The sequence below is a fragment of the Squalius cephalus genome (assembly GCF_949319135.1).
Source record: "Squalius cephalus genome assembly, chromosome: 17".
Taxonomy (NCBI): Eukaryota; Metazoa; Chordata; class Actinopteri; order Cypriniformes; family Leuciscidae; genus Squalius; species Squalius cephalus.
The window spans coordinates 20,730,753-20,749,553 of NC_137138.1; the positions used below are offsets into that span (position 1 = coordinate 20,730,753).

Here is an 18,801-nt window from a genome sequence, read left to right on the forward strand (position 1 = left end):
TGCATTAAAATCTCTTTTCGTGGGAAGTAATAGTGCAATGTTTATTGACATATGTTAATAAGGTAATCTATAATAAGACCAATTTACATAATAGGAGGCCTGTTTGCACTGAAAAGACTGACATTTACTTAGATGGATGTTAACCTGGAGAGTGATTATAATGCAGGTTTTTTTGCTGAAATGTTGAGCGCAAAAGGGGTGCAACTGTTCAGAATTAGCACCCCAGATTCTCATGGTGTTTTCATCATGGTAGTTCTCGTGAATGATGAATTGGGACTTTTTATGAGTCTAAGCACTGTGGTTATCATCATCTGCCTGGTATCTTCGTCTACTGTCAGAGCAGAGGATGTTTTTGCAGCACAGCACAGCCACCTAGTGTTTGTATGCAAGAACTGCTCTAGACTCTTAAATAGATGAAGTAACATTGCAGTTGTTTTTTCAAACTGTTTTGCTAACTAAAACTAGAATTATTAATAGTTAGTTAATCTTAAAAAAAAAAATCCTTGGCAATTAACTGAGGTTTAAGTCGAAGCATTACAGTTACTAAAATAAAAAAATAAAATAAAGCTGTATAGAAATATTTTTTTTAAATGATAAAAGTGCATAGCAAAATTACTCAAAATATGAATAAATACTATAATAATGCTATATTATTTAAATAAAACTAAGATCACACTGGTTTTAAACTATTTAAAACATTACAAATGAATTATAAATTAATTTTAAAAATAATTAATTTTTACAGACACTGCTGACTATTTATTACAATCATAGTGAGTTTTGTCTTGATTCTCTTCTTCACAGCTACGACAGTGAGGGTCGTCTAACCAACGTCACATATCCCACCGGTGTGGTGACCAGTCTGCGCCGTGAGATGGAGGAGTCCATCAATATTGACATGGAGAGCTCAAACCGAGATGATGATGTCACGGTCATCACTAATCTCTCATCTGTAGAGGCGTCCTACACTGTGGTTCAAGGTACACACACAGAACACAAAGAACAAATCTCAGTCCAGATCTCATGCTGATGCCCCCCCCCCCCCCATTTCTCCTTTAAATCACATCCATTAAGACCAAAACACACAGCAGGCAGGTAGACTGATTTTTCTCTTTACTACCCACAGGGAAGCCACATTGTTTGAATGTGTGGAATCCAGCAGAGCAGAAAAATCCCCATTTTACAATTTACCATAGGCGTCCTTTAGGGGTTCTTTCAGGAGGCAAAAGCTTGAAAGCTTAAAATCTTTTCTTTATATCCAGTGGATTATGTGTTGTTGATGGATTTTCTCACGCAACTTACTTGTACTTCCTGTAAAGAGTATGCTTTTGCTGTTTACTCAAGACAAATTACATGAAAATCTACCCTTTGGGTGCCATCTGCTTGTTAGCAGTATACCAAAATGCACTTGGATTTTTTTTATGACTTTAAAATTGTACATGATTGTATTTCCCAGGTAAATTTCAGTGGAAAGCCGCGTCTGATCCAATTATAGCTTGTAAATGGAACTGAAGATGTTTGTGCTGCTTTTAGCCAAAGCTAAATCTTCTTTATAACCAAAAGCCGCATTACACATATCCGCCCCACAGTGCTGCGTTTCCCCTAATGCACAATAGACTGTCAGATCAGACCTAATGCTTCATACTAAATGAAATGAGGCTGGTTTTAGGGAACTCTTCATAATAACTTGCCTTAATACAAACATTACATTGTAAAATACTTCACAGATAAACAGTAGTTCATGTACTGTATATACATCACATGAAACTGTAATTATATATTTTCATATTCATTTCACTATCGTTTTAAAGATTGGTGTCAGTAAGATTTTAAATAAATTAATACTGTTATTTAGCAAGGACACATTACAATTATTGACAGTAAAGTTTCAGTTTCAGACAGTAAATTGACAAAAGATTATATTGCAAATGAATGCTGTTATTTTAACTTTCTATTCATCAAAGAATCCTGAAAAAATCAATTTCAACATTGATAATAATAAGAAATGTTTCTTAAGGCAGAAAATGGGCATATTAGAATGATTTCTGAAGGATCATGTGACACTGAAGACTGGAGTAATGATGCTGAAAATTCAGCTTTGCCATAACAAGAATAAATTACATTTTAAAAAGTATTCAAATGAAAACATGTATTTTACATTACAGTTTTTACTCTGTTTTTGATCCAATAAATGCAGCCTTGGTGAGCATAAGAGACTTCTTTCAAAAACATTAAAAAATCTTTCGGATCCCAAACTTTTGAACAGTAGTGTGCATGTGTACATTCATAATGTTATGTGAAATATTAAATAATGGTTGTTTATAATGTATTATTTAAAGAGTATAATCTGGTTTTATAATCCTTGCCAACCTCTTTTACAATTTATTGTTATGTTTTCACAGACCAAGTGCGGAATAGCTATCAGTTGTACCACAACGGCACACTGCGGGTGTCCTATGCTAATGGGATGGGCATCAGCTTTCATACTGAGCCCCACGTCCTTGCAGGATCTGTGAGCCCGACCATCGGGAGGCGCAACATCACCCTACCCACTGACAGCGGCCTCAACTCAATTGAATGGCGCATGAGAAAAGAGCTGACCAAGGGCAAGGTCACTGTGTTTGGCAGAAAGTTGCGCGTAAGTTTTTCATATTACCATTGATTAGTTTACAAGTAAAGTCAATTTTATAGTGCTTTCACAATAAACAATGTTTCAAAGCAGCTTCATAGAAATTCATAATATTAATGTTTATAATACTTTAATGCCTAATAGTCCACATGTGGCAGTTCAGAGCTGGGCGATGGGAGAATTTACATTTGGCGATGATATAAACAGTTGAGATTTGAGACAGATTTTGAGACAGTCAGTTGAGATTTGCTATGTAAAATTTCAACATTTGATGTTTGAATTTGGAGTTTAGATCTTGGAAAAACCTTAAATGTTTTCCCGTAGGTCCACAGCAGAAACCTTCTGTCCATTGACTATGACCGCAACACCAGAACTGAGAAGATCTACGATGACCACCGCAAATTCACACTGAGGATCATCTACGACGCCCAAGGCCGACCAGCCACCTGGCTCCCCAGCAGCAGCTTAGCCCTGGTCAATGTGTCTTATTCACCCACCGGACGGTTGGTGGGCTTGCAGAGGGGCAGCATGAGCGAGAAAAGTGAGTTCGACACATTCGGACGGATCTTGTCTCGAACCTTTGTTGATGGGAAAGTGTGGAGCTTCAGCTACATGGACAAAGTGAGTTGACTTTTTTCAACTGCAGTGGAGATTTGTTTTTCCTACAGTACTCATGTATGAATGTATTTTGCTCACCTTTTTAATTTTTCTCTTTCTATTTCACTCTACAGTCCATGGTATTGCTGCTCCAGCAGAGTCAGAAACAGTATGTCTTTGATTTTGACACAGCAGGCCGGCTCACGGCAGTCACTATGCCGAGTATGGCCAGACACACTATGGCCACTCATGTGTCTGTTGGTTACATTCGCAACACCTACAACCCCCCAGAGAGTAATGCCACCATTATCCACGACTTTAGTGAGGATGGCCGTCCACGTGCCATTTTCTACCTTGGAACAGGCCGGCGTGTGCTCTACAAGTACGGGAAGCTGGGAAAGCTCTCGGAGGTGCTGTATGATGCCACTGCGGTTACCTTTGGCTATGATGAGACGACTGGAGTGCTCAAAATGGTCAACTTGCAGAGTGGAGGCTTCTCTTGCACCATTCGCTATCGCAAACTGGGCCCCCTAGTGGACAAACAGATGTACCGCTTCTCAGAGGAAGGAATGGTCAACGCTCGCTTTGACTACACTTATCATGACAACAGCTTCAGGGTGGCCAGCATAAAGCCGGTAATAGGGGAAACCCCACTTTCTGTGGACCTGTACCGCTACGATGAGATATCCGGTAAGGTCGAACACTTTGGCAAGTTTGGCATCATATACTACGACATCAACCAAATCATCACTACGGCTGTGATGACACTCAGTAAGCATTTTGACGCACATGGCCGCATCAAGGAAGTGCAGTACGAGATCTTCCGCTCATTGATGTATTGGATGACGGTGCAGTATGACAGCATGGGCCGTGTTATCAAACGTGAACTGAAGATCGGTCCCTATGCTAATACCACACAGTACCGCTACGAATATGACGGTGACGGGCAGCTTGTGGGCGTCAAAGTTGACGACTGGTCTACGTGGCGCTACAGCTATGACCTAAATGGCAATCTTCATTTGCTAAACCCTGGTAACAGTGCCCGTCTGCTGCCTCTACGCTACGATCTTCGAGACCGAATCACGCGGCTCGGTGATATGCAGTATCAGCTCGATGAGGATGGCATGCTTGCACAGAGGGGCTCGGATATCTTCGAGTACAACTCCAAAGGTCTTCTCGAGCGAGCTTACAGCCGCACGGCAGGGGGTTGGAGTGTCCGCTACCGCTATGATGGCTTGGGCCGCCGTGTCTCCCGCAGAACTAATGAAGGCGAGCATCAGCAATACTTCTACGCCGACTTGAACTACCCCACTCGGGTCACCCATGTTTACAACCACTCGAGAGCTGAAATCACCTCCTTCTACTATGACCTGCAGGGTCATCTGTTCGCTATGGAGGTCAGCGGTGGGGAGGAATACTACATCGCCTCCGACAACGTAGGCACTCCACTGGCCATCTTCAGCAGCAATGGGCAGATGGTCAAGCAGATGCAGTACACGGCATACGGCGAGATCTACCATGATTCCAACCCGGATTTCCAGCTCATATTGGGCTTTCATGGAGGGCTTTATGATCCTCTCACAAAGCTGGTTCACTTTGCCCAGAGAGACTATGATGTGCTGGCAGGAAGATGGATTGCACCTGACCATACTTTGTGGCCAAAGATAGGCAAAGAGCCAGCTCCTTTCAACCTGTATATGTTCAAGAACAATAATCCACTCAGCGAAATGATTGATGTGAAAAACTATGTGACAGGTGAGAGGGTGATAAAGCTTCCTGCTTGGTATTGGTGGGCTGAACAGAAGTGATGTATAAATAACTCATATTGGTTTGTCTTGCAGATGTGAAGAGTTGGCTGGTTATGTTTGGCTTCCAGCTCAGCAACATCATACCAGGGTTTCCTAGACACTCGCTTTATTTTGTTGACCCTCCTTATGAGATACTTGCCAGTCAGGACTTGGATAATACTCAGGTGAGTTAAAGTTGGCGCTCCTTTTTAAATAAAGTAATTTGTCGACATTTGCTGAGCAAATGGCTTTACCATTTTTTTAAATTTTATTTATTTATTTACTTTCAATATTATCACTAATTTAAAAAAAAAATGTGTAAAGACAGTTATGTGAAATATTTGTTAGAAATTTTTTTTTTTTTTTACTTTATTCTGCAAGGATGTACTAAATTGACACAAAAAGGGAGAGTAATGACATTTATGGTATAAATGAGGTTCATTGGTTAACATTAGTGTATTAACTAACATGAAATAACAATGAGCAATACATTTGCTTCAGTATTTATGAATCTTTATTAATGTTAGTTAATTTAAATACAGATGTTCATTGTTAGTTCATGTTAGTTCACAGTGCATTAATTAGTGTTAACAAATACAACCTTTTTGATTTTAATAACGAGTTAGTAAATGTTGAGATTTATATGAACTAAGATTAATTTTATAAAAATAAGTATTTTTCATTCTTAGTTTATGTTAACTAAGGTAGTTAACTAATGTTAACTAATGAACCTTATTGTTACCACATTTCTAATGTTACAAAATATTTATTTCAAATAATTGCTGTTTATTGAACAAACATTGAATTTTCACTTAATCAAAAAATCCTGATTTTTTTTTTTAATCACGGTTTCCACAAAAATAATGAGCACAACTGTTTTTAACATTGATAACAATAAGAGCACCAAATCAGCATTTCTTAAGCACCAAATCCAAATATTGAAGTTTGTGAGGCTATAAAATGGACAAACAGAATTGACAAATTAACATTTTTAGTGTCAACAAAGTACTAGTTCAAAGCAGTTCTGGCCCTCAAGGTCCAGTTTCCTGCAGAGTTTAGATTGATGAACCCTAATCAAACACACCTGAACAAGCTAATCAAGGTCTTCAGGATTAGAAAGTTGCAGGTAGGTGAGGTTTAATCAAGGTTGGAGGGAAACTCTGCAGGAAAGTGGATCTCGAGGGCCAGAGTTGAGAACCCCTGCCTTAGACACATCTGACAACCTAGAACTGAAGGTGACCTTAAGCCCGGGACACACCAAGCCGACGGTCGGCCGTCGGGCAGTTTTTGTGCATCGGCCGACTAAGTTTTCTCAGTGTGTTTTTTTTCGGCCGATTCGACATGTTGAATCGGCGTCGGGCCGTCGGTGAGAGAGAGAACTCTGATTGGCTGTTCAGCTTAGTGAACGAGTCAGTGCACTAGAATAATAGCAAAACAGCGAGCAAAGTAGTCAAAACGGTACAGATAGAAGGTTACGTCATCTTACCTGAGTGTTCCTTGGCGAATATTTCAATATTAAAGGAGAACTTGGTAACTTTTTTAACTTAATAAAACTGTCTAGAAATCATTTGGATGGTTAAACAACCTGTTCTGGTGATATTGGTGACTTTCCCCGCTCCCCCCAGCGTTCCCAGGCGGAAAACCAACCTTGCAACTTGGGGACTACCGTCCCGGCAAGATAGAAATTGGAAGTCTCGTGAGAAGCGAGAAGGGAGAACGAGAACGAGCGCGAAACACAAATTGCTTTACGGCAATTCGACATAAACACACACGCATGTATGATGTATTACCAGATTACCCACCTCGGTAGACATAGCTCCACACGATACAGTTGGCTTGCTCCGATCAAAACAAACGCACATGAGCAGCGGTAGAGAGGGGGAGGAGGCCGCCGCAAGTGAGTTTTTTACGACCGTGTTGTGAAATATACGCCCCCCCCCCCCACAGCTGTAGGGGGAGCTCGTGGGGAAAACATGCGACAACAAAAGGAAAAATCAGCGAAGAAGTGACTCGAGTTCGCTAGAGTTGCCGAGTTCTCCTTTAACATGAACGGAGTGGAATGAAGAAAGTGTTTAGCAGGATTGATATTCAAAACGGTGAGCACGCACTGCTTTGTTTACGGTTTGTGTATAATGAATGTAGATGAATATATCTTCAGAAATAGACAGTTGTCTCATTTACATGCAGGTGCAGAACGTGCATTCTAGCTGAAAGTCGGCTGTAGTTCTCTCTGTGTGTTCAAGTGCAGGTTTTTTCCCCCGACACTGGCGACGCGATGCGACAGCACAGTCGGCTTTCATCAGCGCTAGTTCTTTGGCGTCGGTTTGGCGTGTCCCGGTCTTTACATAACGAGAATCATTACTATGGAACCACTTTTATCAGGTGTCACTAACTATTCATTTCATTACAGCTCTTCACTGGAGTTCAGCATTCAGTAGACAGACACAACCAGGCCTTCATGGTTCTTGAGGGGAGGCGGCTCAATAAACTGCGGCGTGCCAAGCATGACAAGCCCGGTTACTGGTTTGGCACCAGCACCCCCATCGTGGGCAAAGGCATGATGCTCGCTATCAGGGATGGCCATGTATTAACAGATCTGTCCAGCTCAGCTAGCGAAGACAGTCGCAAAATATCACAGATCCTCAGCAACGCCATCTACCTGGACGGCACTCATTACACCATCGATGGCCGGGATTGCCACTTCTTTGTGAAGCTTGGACTTGCTGACAGCGACTTGTTGGCGCTGGGTCTCAGCAGTGGCCACAAATCGCTGGAGAGCGGGATAAATGTAACGATCAGCGGACGCTCCCGCCGCGGCGTCACTCTAGAAATCCACTCCTCCAAACTCACATACAGCGTCCGATACGGGCTGTCAGCAGAGGTTCTGGAAAAGGAGCGGAGCCGCGTACTGGAACAGGCCCACCAGAGGGCGCTTTCCGGAGCCTGGGCCAGGGAGCAGCAGCAAGCGCGCGAGGGCAGGGAAGGAGGACGCGTGTGGGCTGAAAATGAGAAGCAACAACTGTTAGCAATGGGGAAGGTCGTGGGATACGAGGGCTACTACGTGCTCCCGGTGGAGCAGTACCCTGAACTGGCAGACAGCAGCGCTAACATCCAGTTCCTCAAACAGAACGAGATGGGCAGGAGGTAACAGAGTTCAGCTGTTGCTGATGCCACACCATCTCCTACGGAGAGAAACAACAGCGTGCTGCAGAGACGTTTCCCAAATATGGAGAACCGACAGCCAGCAGCAAGAACACTATGACCCAATATTGAAAAAAAGCACTTGTGAACAATGATTTTGTAGTGGCATTTTGACTTTATAGGAAGTGGTAAATATTTTTTAGTCATTTCAGACTGGCTGTGAGTGGGGGACGTTCATGTGATGATAGTGTGATGGCTCACTGCTTTGGTTTTTCATGACTGCATATCAAACCATTACAGAAAATCACACTCAATCAGTTCACCGCACGCTCGGGCCGCATTACCCAATAAAACAGTCACCTGCTCTCATACACAGGAACACATTCAAAAGGACCTGCATCATCTCGACATTTCCTCGTCTCGTTCCTCGTGAATTTTCCTGGTAGACATCACTGCAGTGTTCTGTATGAAGACCATCTGTCCTCTTCTGTTCGTAATATATGACAATCACAACAGGGGCTGATACATTGATCGACGACCTGTACATGAGACTACTGTTTTGTATAATATGTAAGAGAGATTATTGATTGTCTGGGTTTTTTTATTATTATTTTATTAATTTAAGTCATTCAAGTGATATCAGATGAAAGCGTAATATATATATTGTTTTTTTATTTTTAAGTCTTTTAAAACTGTGAAACATACTACACATGTAAAATATTCTCATTGACAACAGTTTGAGTGTGTTAAAGCAAGAACATTTCGAGGAAGTGGCTTCATCGTTACGTAATGTGAAAATCCATTGCAAGACTCATTGCAGAGGTTGTTTTCTTTAAATATTATGAAAGCTAAAGCAGCCATTGGCCTTTTTTTCTCTATTGATGTAAAATCTCTTCTGACTGTGGTAAAGTCAGCGTGGATATGAGCGTCATCTAGAAAAGTTACACTCAGACGCCGGTGGAAGGAGGTTCTTTGGAAATTCTATGAAAATAAAACATTTGCATTTGTACTTTGAATTCTTTCCTTTACAGCCGAGCAGAACACTTCAATCGATGCCATAAGTGACGCTGCGAAAGTTCAGAATTCACTTAATGAAAATGAGGTGATTCTCTGTTTATTTAATATAAAGAGCAACAGCTAATTTATCAGTGGATCAGCCTCAATCCCTACAGCTCTTTCTGTATAAAAGAAAAAGTTGTTTTTTTTAGGTGTACATGGTTGTAATGTTTTATTTTTTTCTAATATGTAACTTGATTTTTTGAAGGATTTTGTTTTTGTTAAATATGTCTGTTTTTGTTTATAATTATGACTTAAAGATCAGTCAACTCAACAAATCTAAATTCCCTAAATTTTGTCAAAATTGCTTTATATTCTGTCTAGTAGATTATTTTATACGACCTAGCATATGTCTCTGCAGTTGAGCCTACATTGTAATTACTGACTCAGCAGTTCCATAACACTGTTACATTGTGAACGCACAGAGAACAATGACTTCTCCTGTTATTCCCTTATCCAGAATTGAAGTTAAAATGCCAGATAACTAGAAGTCAAACAGTGATTGTCTTGGGCCAGTGAGGTGGAATGACAGTCAGCTGAGAACATTAGGAAGAGTTTTGGGAAGATTTCCGTGGACTGACAAACATAAACGGCTGCGGAGATTCATATTAAACTTTGTAAAAAAAAAAAATATATATATATATATATATATATACAGTGAGGAAAATAAGTATTTAAACACCCTGCTATTTTGCAAGTTCTCCCACTTAGAAATCATGGAGGGGTCTGAAATTGTCATCGTAGGTACATGTCCACTGTGAGAGACATAATCTAAAAAAAAAAAATCCAGAAATCACAATGTATGATTTTTTAACTATTTATTTGTATGATACAGCTGCAAATAAGTATTTGAACACCTGAGAAAATCAATGCTAATATTTGGTACAGTAGCCTTTGTTTGCAATTACAGAGGTCAAACGTTTCCTGTAGTTTTTCACCAGGTTTGCACACACTGCAGGAGGGATTTTGGCCCACTCCTCCACACAGATCTTCTCTAGATCAGTCAGGTTTCTGGGCTGTCGCTGAGAAACACGGAGTTTGAGCTCCCTCCAAAGATTCTCTATTGGGTTTAGGTCTGGAGACTGGCTAGGCCACGCCAGAACCTTGATATGCTTCTTACAGAGCCACTCCTTGGTTATCCTGGCTGTGTGCTTCGGGTCATTGTCATGTTGGAAGACCCAGCCTCGACCCATCTTCAATGCTCTAACTGAGGGAAGGAGGTTGTTCCCCAAAATCTCGCAATACATGGCCCCGGTCATCCTCTCCTTAATACAGTGCAGTCGCCCTGTCCCATGTGCAGAAAAACACCCCCAAAGCATGATGCTACCACCCCCATGCTTCACAGTAGGGATGGTGTTCTTGGGATGGTACTCATCATTCTTCTTCCTCCAAACACGTTTAGTGGAATTATGACCAAAAAGTTCTATTTTGGTCTCATCTGACCACATGACTTTCTCCCATGACTCCTCTGGATCATCCAAATGGTCATTGGCAAACTTAAGACGGGCCTTGACATGTGCTGGTTTAAGCAGGGGAACCTTCCGTGCCATGCATAATTTCAAACGATGACGTCTTAGTGTATTACCAACAGTAACCTTGGAAACGGTGGTCCCAGCTCTTTTCAGGTCATTGACCAGCTCCTCCCGTGTAGTTCTGGGCTGATTTCTCACCTTTCTTAGGATCATTGAGACCCCACGAGGTGAGATCTTGCATGGAGCCCCAGTCCGAGGGAGATTGACAGTCATGTTTAGCTTCTTCCATTTTCTAATGATTGCTCCAACAGTGGACCTTTTTTCACCAAGCTGCTTGGCAATTTCCCCGTAGCCCTTTCTAGCCTTGTGGAGGTGTACAATTTTGTCTCTAGTGTCTTTGGACAGCTCTTTGGTCTTGGCCATGTTAGTAGTTGGAATCTTACTGATTGTATGGGGTGGACAGGTGTCTTTATGCAGCTAACGACCTCAAACAGGTGCATCTAATTTAGGATAATAAATGGAGTGGAGGTGGACATTCTAAAGGCAGACTAACAGGTCTTTGAGGGTCAGAATTCTAGCTGATAGACAGGTGTTCAAATACTTATTTGCAGCTGTATCATACAAATAAATAGTTAAAAAATCATATATTGTGATTTCTGGATATTTTTTTTTAGATTATGTCTCTCACAGTGGACATGCACCTACGATGACAATTTCAGACCCCTCCATGATTTCCAAGTGGGAGAACTTGCAAAATAGCAGGGTGTTCAAATACTTATTTTCCTCACTGTATATATATATATATATATATATATATATATATATATATCATTCTGCCTTAATCTAATTATTTAGCTGTCATTGCCATTCAGGGGCCAGACCGAATGGCCAGTGATCACAGTAGCACCTCACTGCAGTACACAAGATCCAGGGGCCGGAGTTGGATCCAGATCTAAGGGGTGGAGATTGGTAGGTTTAGGGGTGGGTTTAGGGATCAGGGGGTGGAGATGGGTAGGTTTAGGTATATGTAAGGTGGGAGGAGTTGGATCTGGATCCAACTCCTCCCCCTGGATTTCGTGTTCTGCAGTGAGGACCATCTCAATGATCAGGCCAGCTGTAGCTGTCATTGCTGACAGCGGAAAAAAAACCCACACAACTAGGCTATAAATAGCATGTTGCAATGCGGGAGTTAAGTTTACACCCATGGTGACCACTTCCAGTTAAATGATGCACACTGGTGCTGGGGGAAGACATCACTCAAGAGTGTTGCACTTTGCTCTTGAGATTCTGGTATGTACATGTTGAAAAGACTCAAAACAAACACGTTATGTCACATATGCATAAACGCTGCTTACCTTACCTCGGTTATTTCAACACACACCAACATATGTAAAACATTAACATTCGGCTCTGGCAAAGCCATATGCTCAGCGTATCTAAAGCCCTAAATTAGCATTCATCTATCTTTGAATACCATCTATCTGCATACAACAGCATAGACTAGATTCCTGTCAGAGATTAGTTTTGAGAGTGGACAAAGGCATGTAGTCTGTAGTACCTGACAGCTGGAGCAGTTCAACAACACTATGAAGAGCCGGTGAGGTGTGAGGACTAATAAAAAGATTCCTCATTAAAAGTGCATTTGTAGCTCAGCAAACAATTCCTTACAGGATTCCCAGTCAATACTATTCTAGTTTAGCTAAAATTCATCATTAAATTTATAGCTGAAAATGCAGACAAGAAAGCTGATAATGAATTAGCATATAATCAGTTGAATATGTATTATACTTTGTGGCAAAGGTTCAGGTCTGTTGCCTCATATTGTGTTTAAAATGTTCACAAGATGTGCAATTAAATGTTCAGAGTGGATTTTTACCAGATGCTTCAGATGTGGAGATAAATATGTAAAACTAAATGTTAAAATACCTCCATCTCAGTTCAATATGCTGAAACTTTCCTCAAAATATAAGTAAACACTGTGGTGCTTTAAAAACATTGCTCAGCTTGTTTGAGCATCAAGACCTTCCCGGCACAGCAACACAACACCGGAGGAGTGTCCGGAAAATTTGTTTTAAAAGTCATTACTTTGGCAGTCCCATTTGATGATGCTAGTAGCGCAGAAACTACACTGAAAACACATTTTGAGTAAACAAAAGCGATGACATGGCTTATTTCCATCATTTTTATTAATAGAAACAAACTTTTTTTGTCTTTGACTCATATTAAGACATTCACAGACTGTGCAAGGCCATATTTGATTATCAAATCTGGCCTTATATTCAAGCAATTTTACATTTTTGCATTCATTAAAGAGATGACATTTGTATAAGACAAATAATAAAAACATTCTGTTTAATATGCCTCTACAAATAAGATCAATGAGTGTAATCAGTCTCTCAGTGCGTATCGTGCGTCATTGAAGGAATAAAAAGAGGAGCTTCAAGCTGGACTACTGGAAATGGAGGCTACATTTGTTTTTCAGTTATTTTTCAGTAGTCATACATTAAATAAGAATTGGAACATGGAGTGAAAGCTCATTACAAATGAAGGAGGGGGTCACAGCGGTTTTCCTCAGTATTCTAAGTTAACATGTCCCAGAGACAGCAGCAACACAGAGCAGTCCAACATGCAGTTAAACATGCCTGGTCCCCAGAATCTTCCCGTCTGCCCTGCTCCACAACATACACTGGGGGAAAAACACAGACATACAGCTCAGATTCTGAAATATTGAACAATTTCTTTTAATAACTTTTTTTATTGAAAAATTACCCCAATTATGGATTTTTGAAAGTGACCTTTCATGTAGTGTGTAACATAGCTCTAAGTGAATGAAAACATCCTGCAAAGTTTTAAATCTGAAAGTGCACCTAATATAAAGTTATTGTCTCTCAAAAGTAAGAGTCAATTCATTTTTCGTTTTTCAAATGAATCCTAAGCCGTTTCGTTTTGACCTCAAGACGAAACATTAGCATATTGCCCGCCCACTTATTGCGTGTGCAGACACCAGGGAAAACTTGAACCTCAAACCTGCAGCTGATTCCTGTGGATACTGGATAGCATCATGTCGAGAAGACGCTGTGCTCTACAATGTGAAGGTTAAGCCAGTTGTTTTCACTGCCCAAGGACGAGCATGTGAAGAATCAGTGGTTAAAATTCATATTTACCACGATACCACAGCAGTATAATCCTAAACTTTTGCTGTGTTCCCTTTATTTTACTGACGACTGCTTCTCAAATCTCGGAGTTCAATGCAGGATTCGCAAAGCGCTTGCTCTTGAAAGACGAGTCAGTACCCGGTTAATTTGGACTAACTTGGTCCTCAGAATCACAACCTGTAAGTATGACTAATTATTGATTTATATATTTTCTAACGGTGTTCAAAATACTAAGTTTTGAGTTTTATATGGTCAGGGTCTCCTGCTAACTCGCGTTATTACTGTCTTACTGAAATACTTCTGCTAATCAGTTGTGGGCCACGATTATCTATAACTGTGTCTATTAATGCAGATTGTCTGTTGTTCTCACTACTTTGAGTAAAGATAAAGGATGGAGCAAGATTTGTTTTACCAACGTTTATGTTACATCAGTCATTCACGCTAGAGCTCGGCTAATGTACTGTTATTGATAGAGTTCCCACATTTTCACCGCAATAAATTCGAAAAATACACTAGTAAATAAATGAGTATAAGTAAAATAATCGGTTTGTTGATGGACATACACTTGTTTATGCTGATGGTGAGGAATTACAGTTGCAACATCTCATAATGTACCTCAAACCAAGTAGTGTATCACTGAGAAACGCCCTGCTCGAGTCGGAGGTTCGGGTTGAATTACTTCCAGTGTTTCACCATCGGGATTGATATAGTAAAATCAATGTCATTGTTCGTTACTATCTTTATTTTACAGTGTAGAATCGCTGAGTCAGGACAGAGCTGGCGTTCAGTTATGCCAATGGCCGTTTTTGTTTTTCGACACGAGCGCTGTATGCGGTAGACCAATCACAACAGACTGAGCTGCCTGGCCAATCAGAGCAGAGTATTCCCAGAAAGGCGGGATTTAGAGAGACTGATTCATCTGATGAGTCGTTTGAGAATCATTAAAAAATGTGGTGATGTGCAAATGTATATATTATGATAAAATGAAACTGTTTTTTGACCTTTGATGCATGTAAACCTGTTGAAGGAGACTCCAAAACAACATTAGGAAACTTTAAAATAGATAATGTCAGAATCTCTTAGTAATTAGTATGGATTTTCCATGTTTTTAAAGTGTTCTCAAAGGGTCCCCACTGTATGTGAAAGTCCATTAGACTTAATTAAAACATGATTTAAAAACCTAGTAGGTGACTGAAGCTAAACAACGTATGTAATTTACATAACAGCTGTTAGACATACTGTAATCCTCTGACCCATGTTAACTTCCTATTTAAAAAAAAGAACACCAGGAAAATTAATACAGCTATTAATGATTACATGACTGTTACTCAAACTATGAGCAACAAACATTTCCACTAACTGTTCTAGCTGTGTTTTGTGTAAATATGTTGATTCCACTGTTACAAATGAAGATGTTTATGAGGAAGTTAGAGTGACACTAACCCAATGACTGTGTAAATGAGAATGTTCAACATGACAGGAAATCAAGAATCTCACCAGTGTTCTTAGGAGGTTCCCCATACATTGGGCCTCCATACTGTGGTTGTGGGTACCCCTGGTATCCTGGCTGGACTGGATATGACCCAGGGGGTCCAGGAGGGTAGTTTGGGTAACCAGGGTTGGGCTGGTCGGTATTGACTGGATATCCTTGGTATGGCTGTGCAGGGAATCCCTGAGGAGGGTATCCCTGAGGAGGGTATCCAGGAGCGTTGGGAGGGGGGTATCCAGGAGCGGTGGGACCAGGCCCTGTGTAGGGGGGAGGCTGCTCGTAATTCATCTACACGCTGGAACTGAGCTAGCTAGCTGGGAGAAAACAATGAAAAAAATTATAATTACTTCATATTACTCAGGCAGCAGTTAAGAGTTGTTGCAATTATGAAGTTAAAATGTGCACTTTTCCTTTTTTGTTTAATTGTTTTTAACAGGCTAGGCATGTATCTAGGTGTAAAATTATACTACTCTACTTCTGTTCACCCAAAAAATGTCCTCATTTTGTCCTCATTTACTCACCCTCAAGTTGTTCCAAACCTGTATGAGTTTCGTTCTTCTGCTAAACACAAAAGAAGATATATTAAAGAATGTCGGTAACCAGACAGTTGACTGTAGCCATTGACTTCCACAGTATTTTTTTTCTCCTATTATGGAAGTAAATGGGGCCCATCAACTGATATGGTTGCTGAATAAACATTTTAAACGATAGTGTATGCCTATATCACATAAATATCCATAAAAATGTTCAAGAGATATTGATAGATTAACAAATAGACCTTATTGAGGATCAATAAGCATATTTAATTTGAAATAAAAGACAATGAGGCTATGAGGGACAGACATATAGATCTTTCAATCACATCATATTAAAAATGACATTTAGCTGTCTACTTTGACTACAGTCTGTTATTTAGGCTATTCAAAGTGATTGTTTTGGGGGGAAAAATCTGAATCACTGGATGCATGAAATGTTGAGTCATATTTCTAAACATCACCCAGTACATGGGCCAAAAAACCTCTTTCTTTCTTTATATGATCAGTGAATATCAAGCCTCATTAACAGTGGATATTCTGTCCACGGAAATGGTATCAGCGCTGACTAATACACTTACAATGGCGGCGTGAGTATTTGATCTAGCTGAAGTCAAACAGTGCTCTCTTGACTCAGTGATGGTAAATTATTAACTTAATGGCTCTTAATGGAACAAGCTGGCAATGCATTACTCGAACAACAGAGAGAGACAATAATGAATGGAATGACTAATACACACAGAGCAAATCCACAAAACAACAACAAAAAAGACTATTGTTGTGGATCAGGACAATATTGCCACATAATCAGAATTCCAAACTTTAGGTTTAATCTTTGCTCTAGAATACCCTTAAATGTATAATTTAACAGGCATATCCACTTACATATGTCACACATGTACAAGTATTACAGTGTGTTTTAGGGGCCTCGGCTAGGGTAGACCATGGGCCCAATATATAGCAGATTGATGCTTTTATTAATTAAATATGATAATTTAATTTATACTTCAGTCTTCCAATTTATTATTCACACAATTTCATGCACTCAAAAGTGATCGGAAACACTTCACAAACTTGCTCTGATAATAATAGAGGCAATGACATCAAAACAGCTGAATGATCAAAGTACATGCTGATACCTAGCTAAACTAGACACCCCATCTGAAATGAGCTGAGTCTGACTCTGAGCTGAACTAATGATGATAAAAAGTGTCAAGCACATCTATTGTTTCTGGCCTATACATTAACACGCCCCACTCTCTGTGACGGTGAATGCAGTAGTGTTACAGACACTGCAGTGATAATCAGAATCAGGCGATCGGATTCATTCACAACAAGATGACTGTTCACCTGCTGCCAAACAAAGGTCAGGATCTCATTTCCCACGCGAATAGATGTGCGACACACACATTATGAAAACACAGTAGTTTACAGTACAGACACAACAAGTTGAATAATACGTTATATCTTCCATGTCTCACAATAGCTAATAATAGAATAGCTTTATATCCTCATGTTCAAGAGATATTTCTTGTGCGCCATAGTTTGTGTGGAGGAAAATGGAGGGGCGATAAGACCCTGAGGACCGACTAACAACCCAAACGTTACCATTCAGTGGTCAATGTTTGACAGAACCAAAACACAAACATATTCACTAGCAAATGAGACTAACTCATTTCTAAGACGAAAGACATTTCATTTGGTTAGCGTGTATTGCATTGAAAAGGCAAAGAAGTTGTTGTTGTTTTTTGTTTTTTTTTTACCTTTGGAGGAAAAACCTGTTTCTTTTCAGCGAATTGCGGTTCCTTTGTTGTCCTTCAGAATTTGGTTATGTTATTATTCCGCCGCTGAAGTTCGGCGTAAACCGATGAAGCTGCAATCACGGATAAAATAACGCTTCTCGATTTGGTCACAACGGTGATGTCACGTAGACAGCGGTGCGCGGACTCCCATTGGAAAGTTACTCGTGGTAATATCAGCTGACCGCTATACAGCAGCGCGTGAAGCACAACCCAATGACCCCGCCCATTTGAGGAAACGTCACCACGACCCAAGAAATAACTTCTCACACTAGCATACTTACGATTTCTGCCATTGTAAGATATGGTAAACTTAGTACGAATAGTATGCGGTTCCGAATTCCGCGATTATGAGGTTATGAGGTTTGATAAAAACAAGTTTATCACTTACGTTTTATAGTTGGCTAATATATTATTAATGACAATTTAAGATAGTCGTGTCTGTTATACCGGACTTTTTATTTTATTTTTATTTTTAGAAAAGTATGCTTGTTTTAGCATATCATATTTTCAGAAATATCCTCTGGTCAATCTCACCTTGATTACATGATGGCAAGACAATAACATGAAGAAAATAAAGAAATGAACTGCATGCCTTACAAGATATCAATAAGATCAGTGAATCACTGCTCACTGAAAGATTGAGAGTTTTTGAAACATCTTTTAAAATTCTGTTACTGTAATTTTATCCAACAGGATAGAATTCTTTTAAAAATGAACTAATAAAACAAAACCTTACAGAATTTATCAAATTCATTAGTAATATGGTGTATGTCACTTCTCTGCATAATTAGGGAACTGGCTTTTGTTGGTTAAATGGATCTTGCAAAAGGGATCTTGAAATTTAGGCCATAAGGAAGTTAGTCATTTATGATTTACCTGAGTTTACTTGAAACTGGAAACATTTACAGTATTTAGATGTAAATACAATAATAATGAGTCAGGGTTATTAGAATACTTATAAAGCCACAATATCTTGATGCTGTGCTTCTGGAACAAACTAGTATAATGTTTGTAGCTTCTGTGGTTATCCAAATGTGTGTAGCCTTATCTATTCATAAATAACACTCCTGTTATGTAAAGTATATGGGGAAAAAACTTTTAATCGTCAAGAAAGAAAGGCTCAATTTTAGCTTCCTGATA

The 18,801-nt window shown here is 39.9% G+C and overlaps 2 protein-coding genes across 10 annotated transcripts in view; one reads left to right on the top strand and one right to left on the bottom strand.

Moving 5' to 3' along the window:
• The window catches only part of tenm2b (teneurin transmembrane protein 2b), a 253,318-nt gene extending 243,520 nt beyond the window's left edge, over positions 1 to 9,798 (top strand). For all 6 annotated transcript variants that reach the window (XM_079898743.1, XM_079898744.1, XM_079898745.1 and 3 more), the window contains 6 exons: positions 805 to 980; positions 2,403 to 2,638; positions 2,954 to 3,250; positions 3,361 to 4,981; positions 5,068 to 5,198; positions 7,424 to 9,798. In XM_079898743.1, coding sequence (XP_079754869.1) covers positions 805 to 980; positions 2,403 to 2,638; positions 2,954 to 3,250; positions 3,361 to 4,981; positions 5,068 to 5,198; positions 7,424 to 8,161 — 3,199 coding nt within the window. In that variant the 3' untranslated portion in view covers positions 8,162 to 9,798. The remainder of the gene's footprint in view (positions 1 to 804; positions 981 to 2,402; positions 2,639 to 2,953; positions 3,251 to 3,360; positions 4,982 to 5,067; positions 5,199 to 7,423) is intronic.
• Positions 9,799 to 12,825: 3,027 nt separating this feature from the next.
• LOC307144438 (cysteine-rich and transmembrane domain-containing protein 1) lies at positions 12,826 to 17,873 on the bottom strand. Of its 4 annotated transcripts, none has more exons than XM_079846818.1 (4): positions 17,623 to 17,872; positions 15,848 to 15,887; positions 15,335 to 15,640; positions 12,826 to 13,368 (listed from the first exon to the last, which is right to left on the bottom strand). In XM_079846818.1, exons 3-4 carry the CDS (start codon positions 15,612 to 15,614, stop codon positions 13,262 to 13,264), a joined length of 387 nt encoding a protein of 128 aa, XP_079702944.1. In that variant the 5' UTR covers positions 15,615 to 15,640; positions 15,848 to 15,887; positions 17,623 to 17,872; the 3' UTR covers positions 12,826 to 13,261. The 4 variants fall into 4 exon arrangements, with proteins under 4 accessions (XP_079702944.1, XP_079702945.1, XP_079702946.1 ...); XM_079846819.1 differs by having other exon boundaries at positions 12,857 to 13,368; positions 15,848 to 15,884; XM_079846820.1 differs by lacking the exon at positions 17,623 to 17,872 and adding an exon at positions 17,210 to 17,600 and having other exon boundaries at positions 12,857 to 13,368.
• Between the last annotated feature and the right edge of the window lie 928 nt (positions 17,874 to 18,801).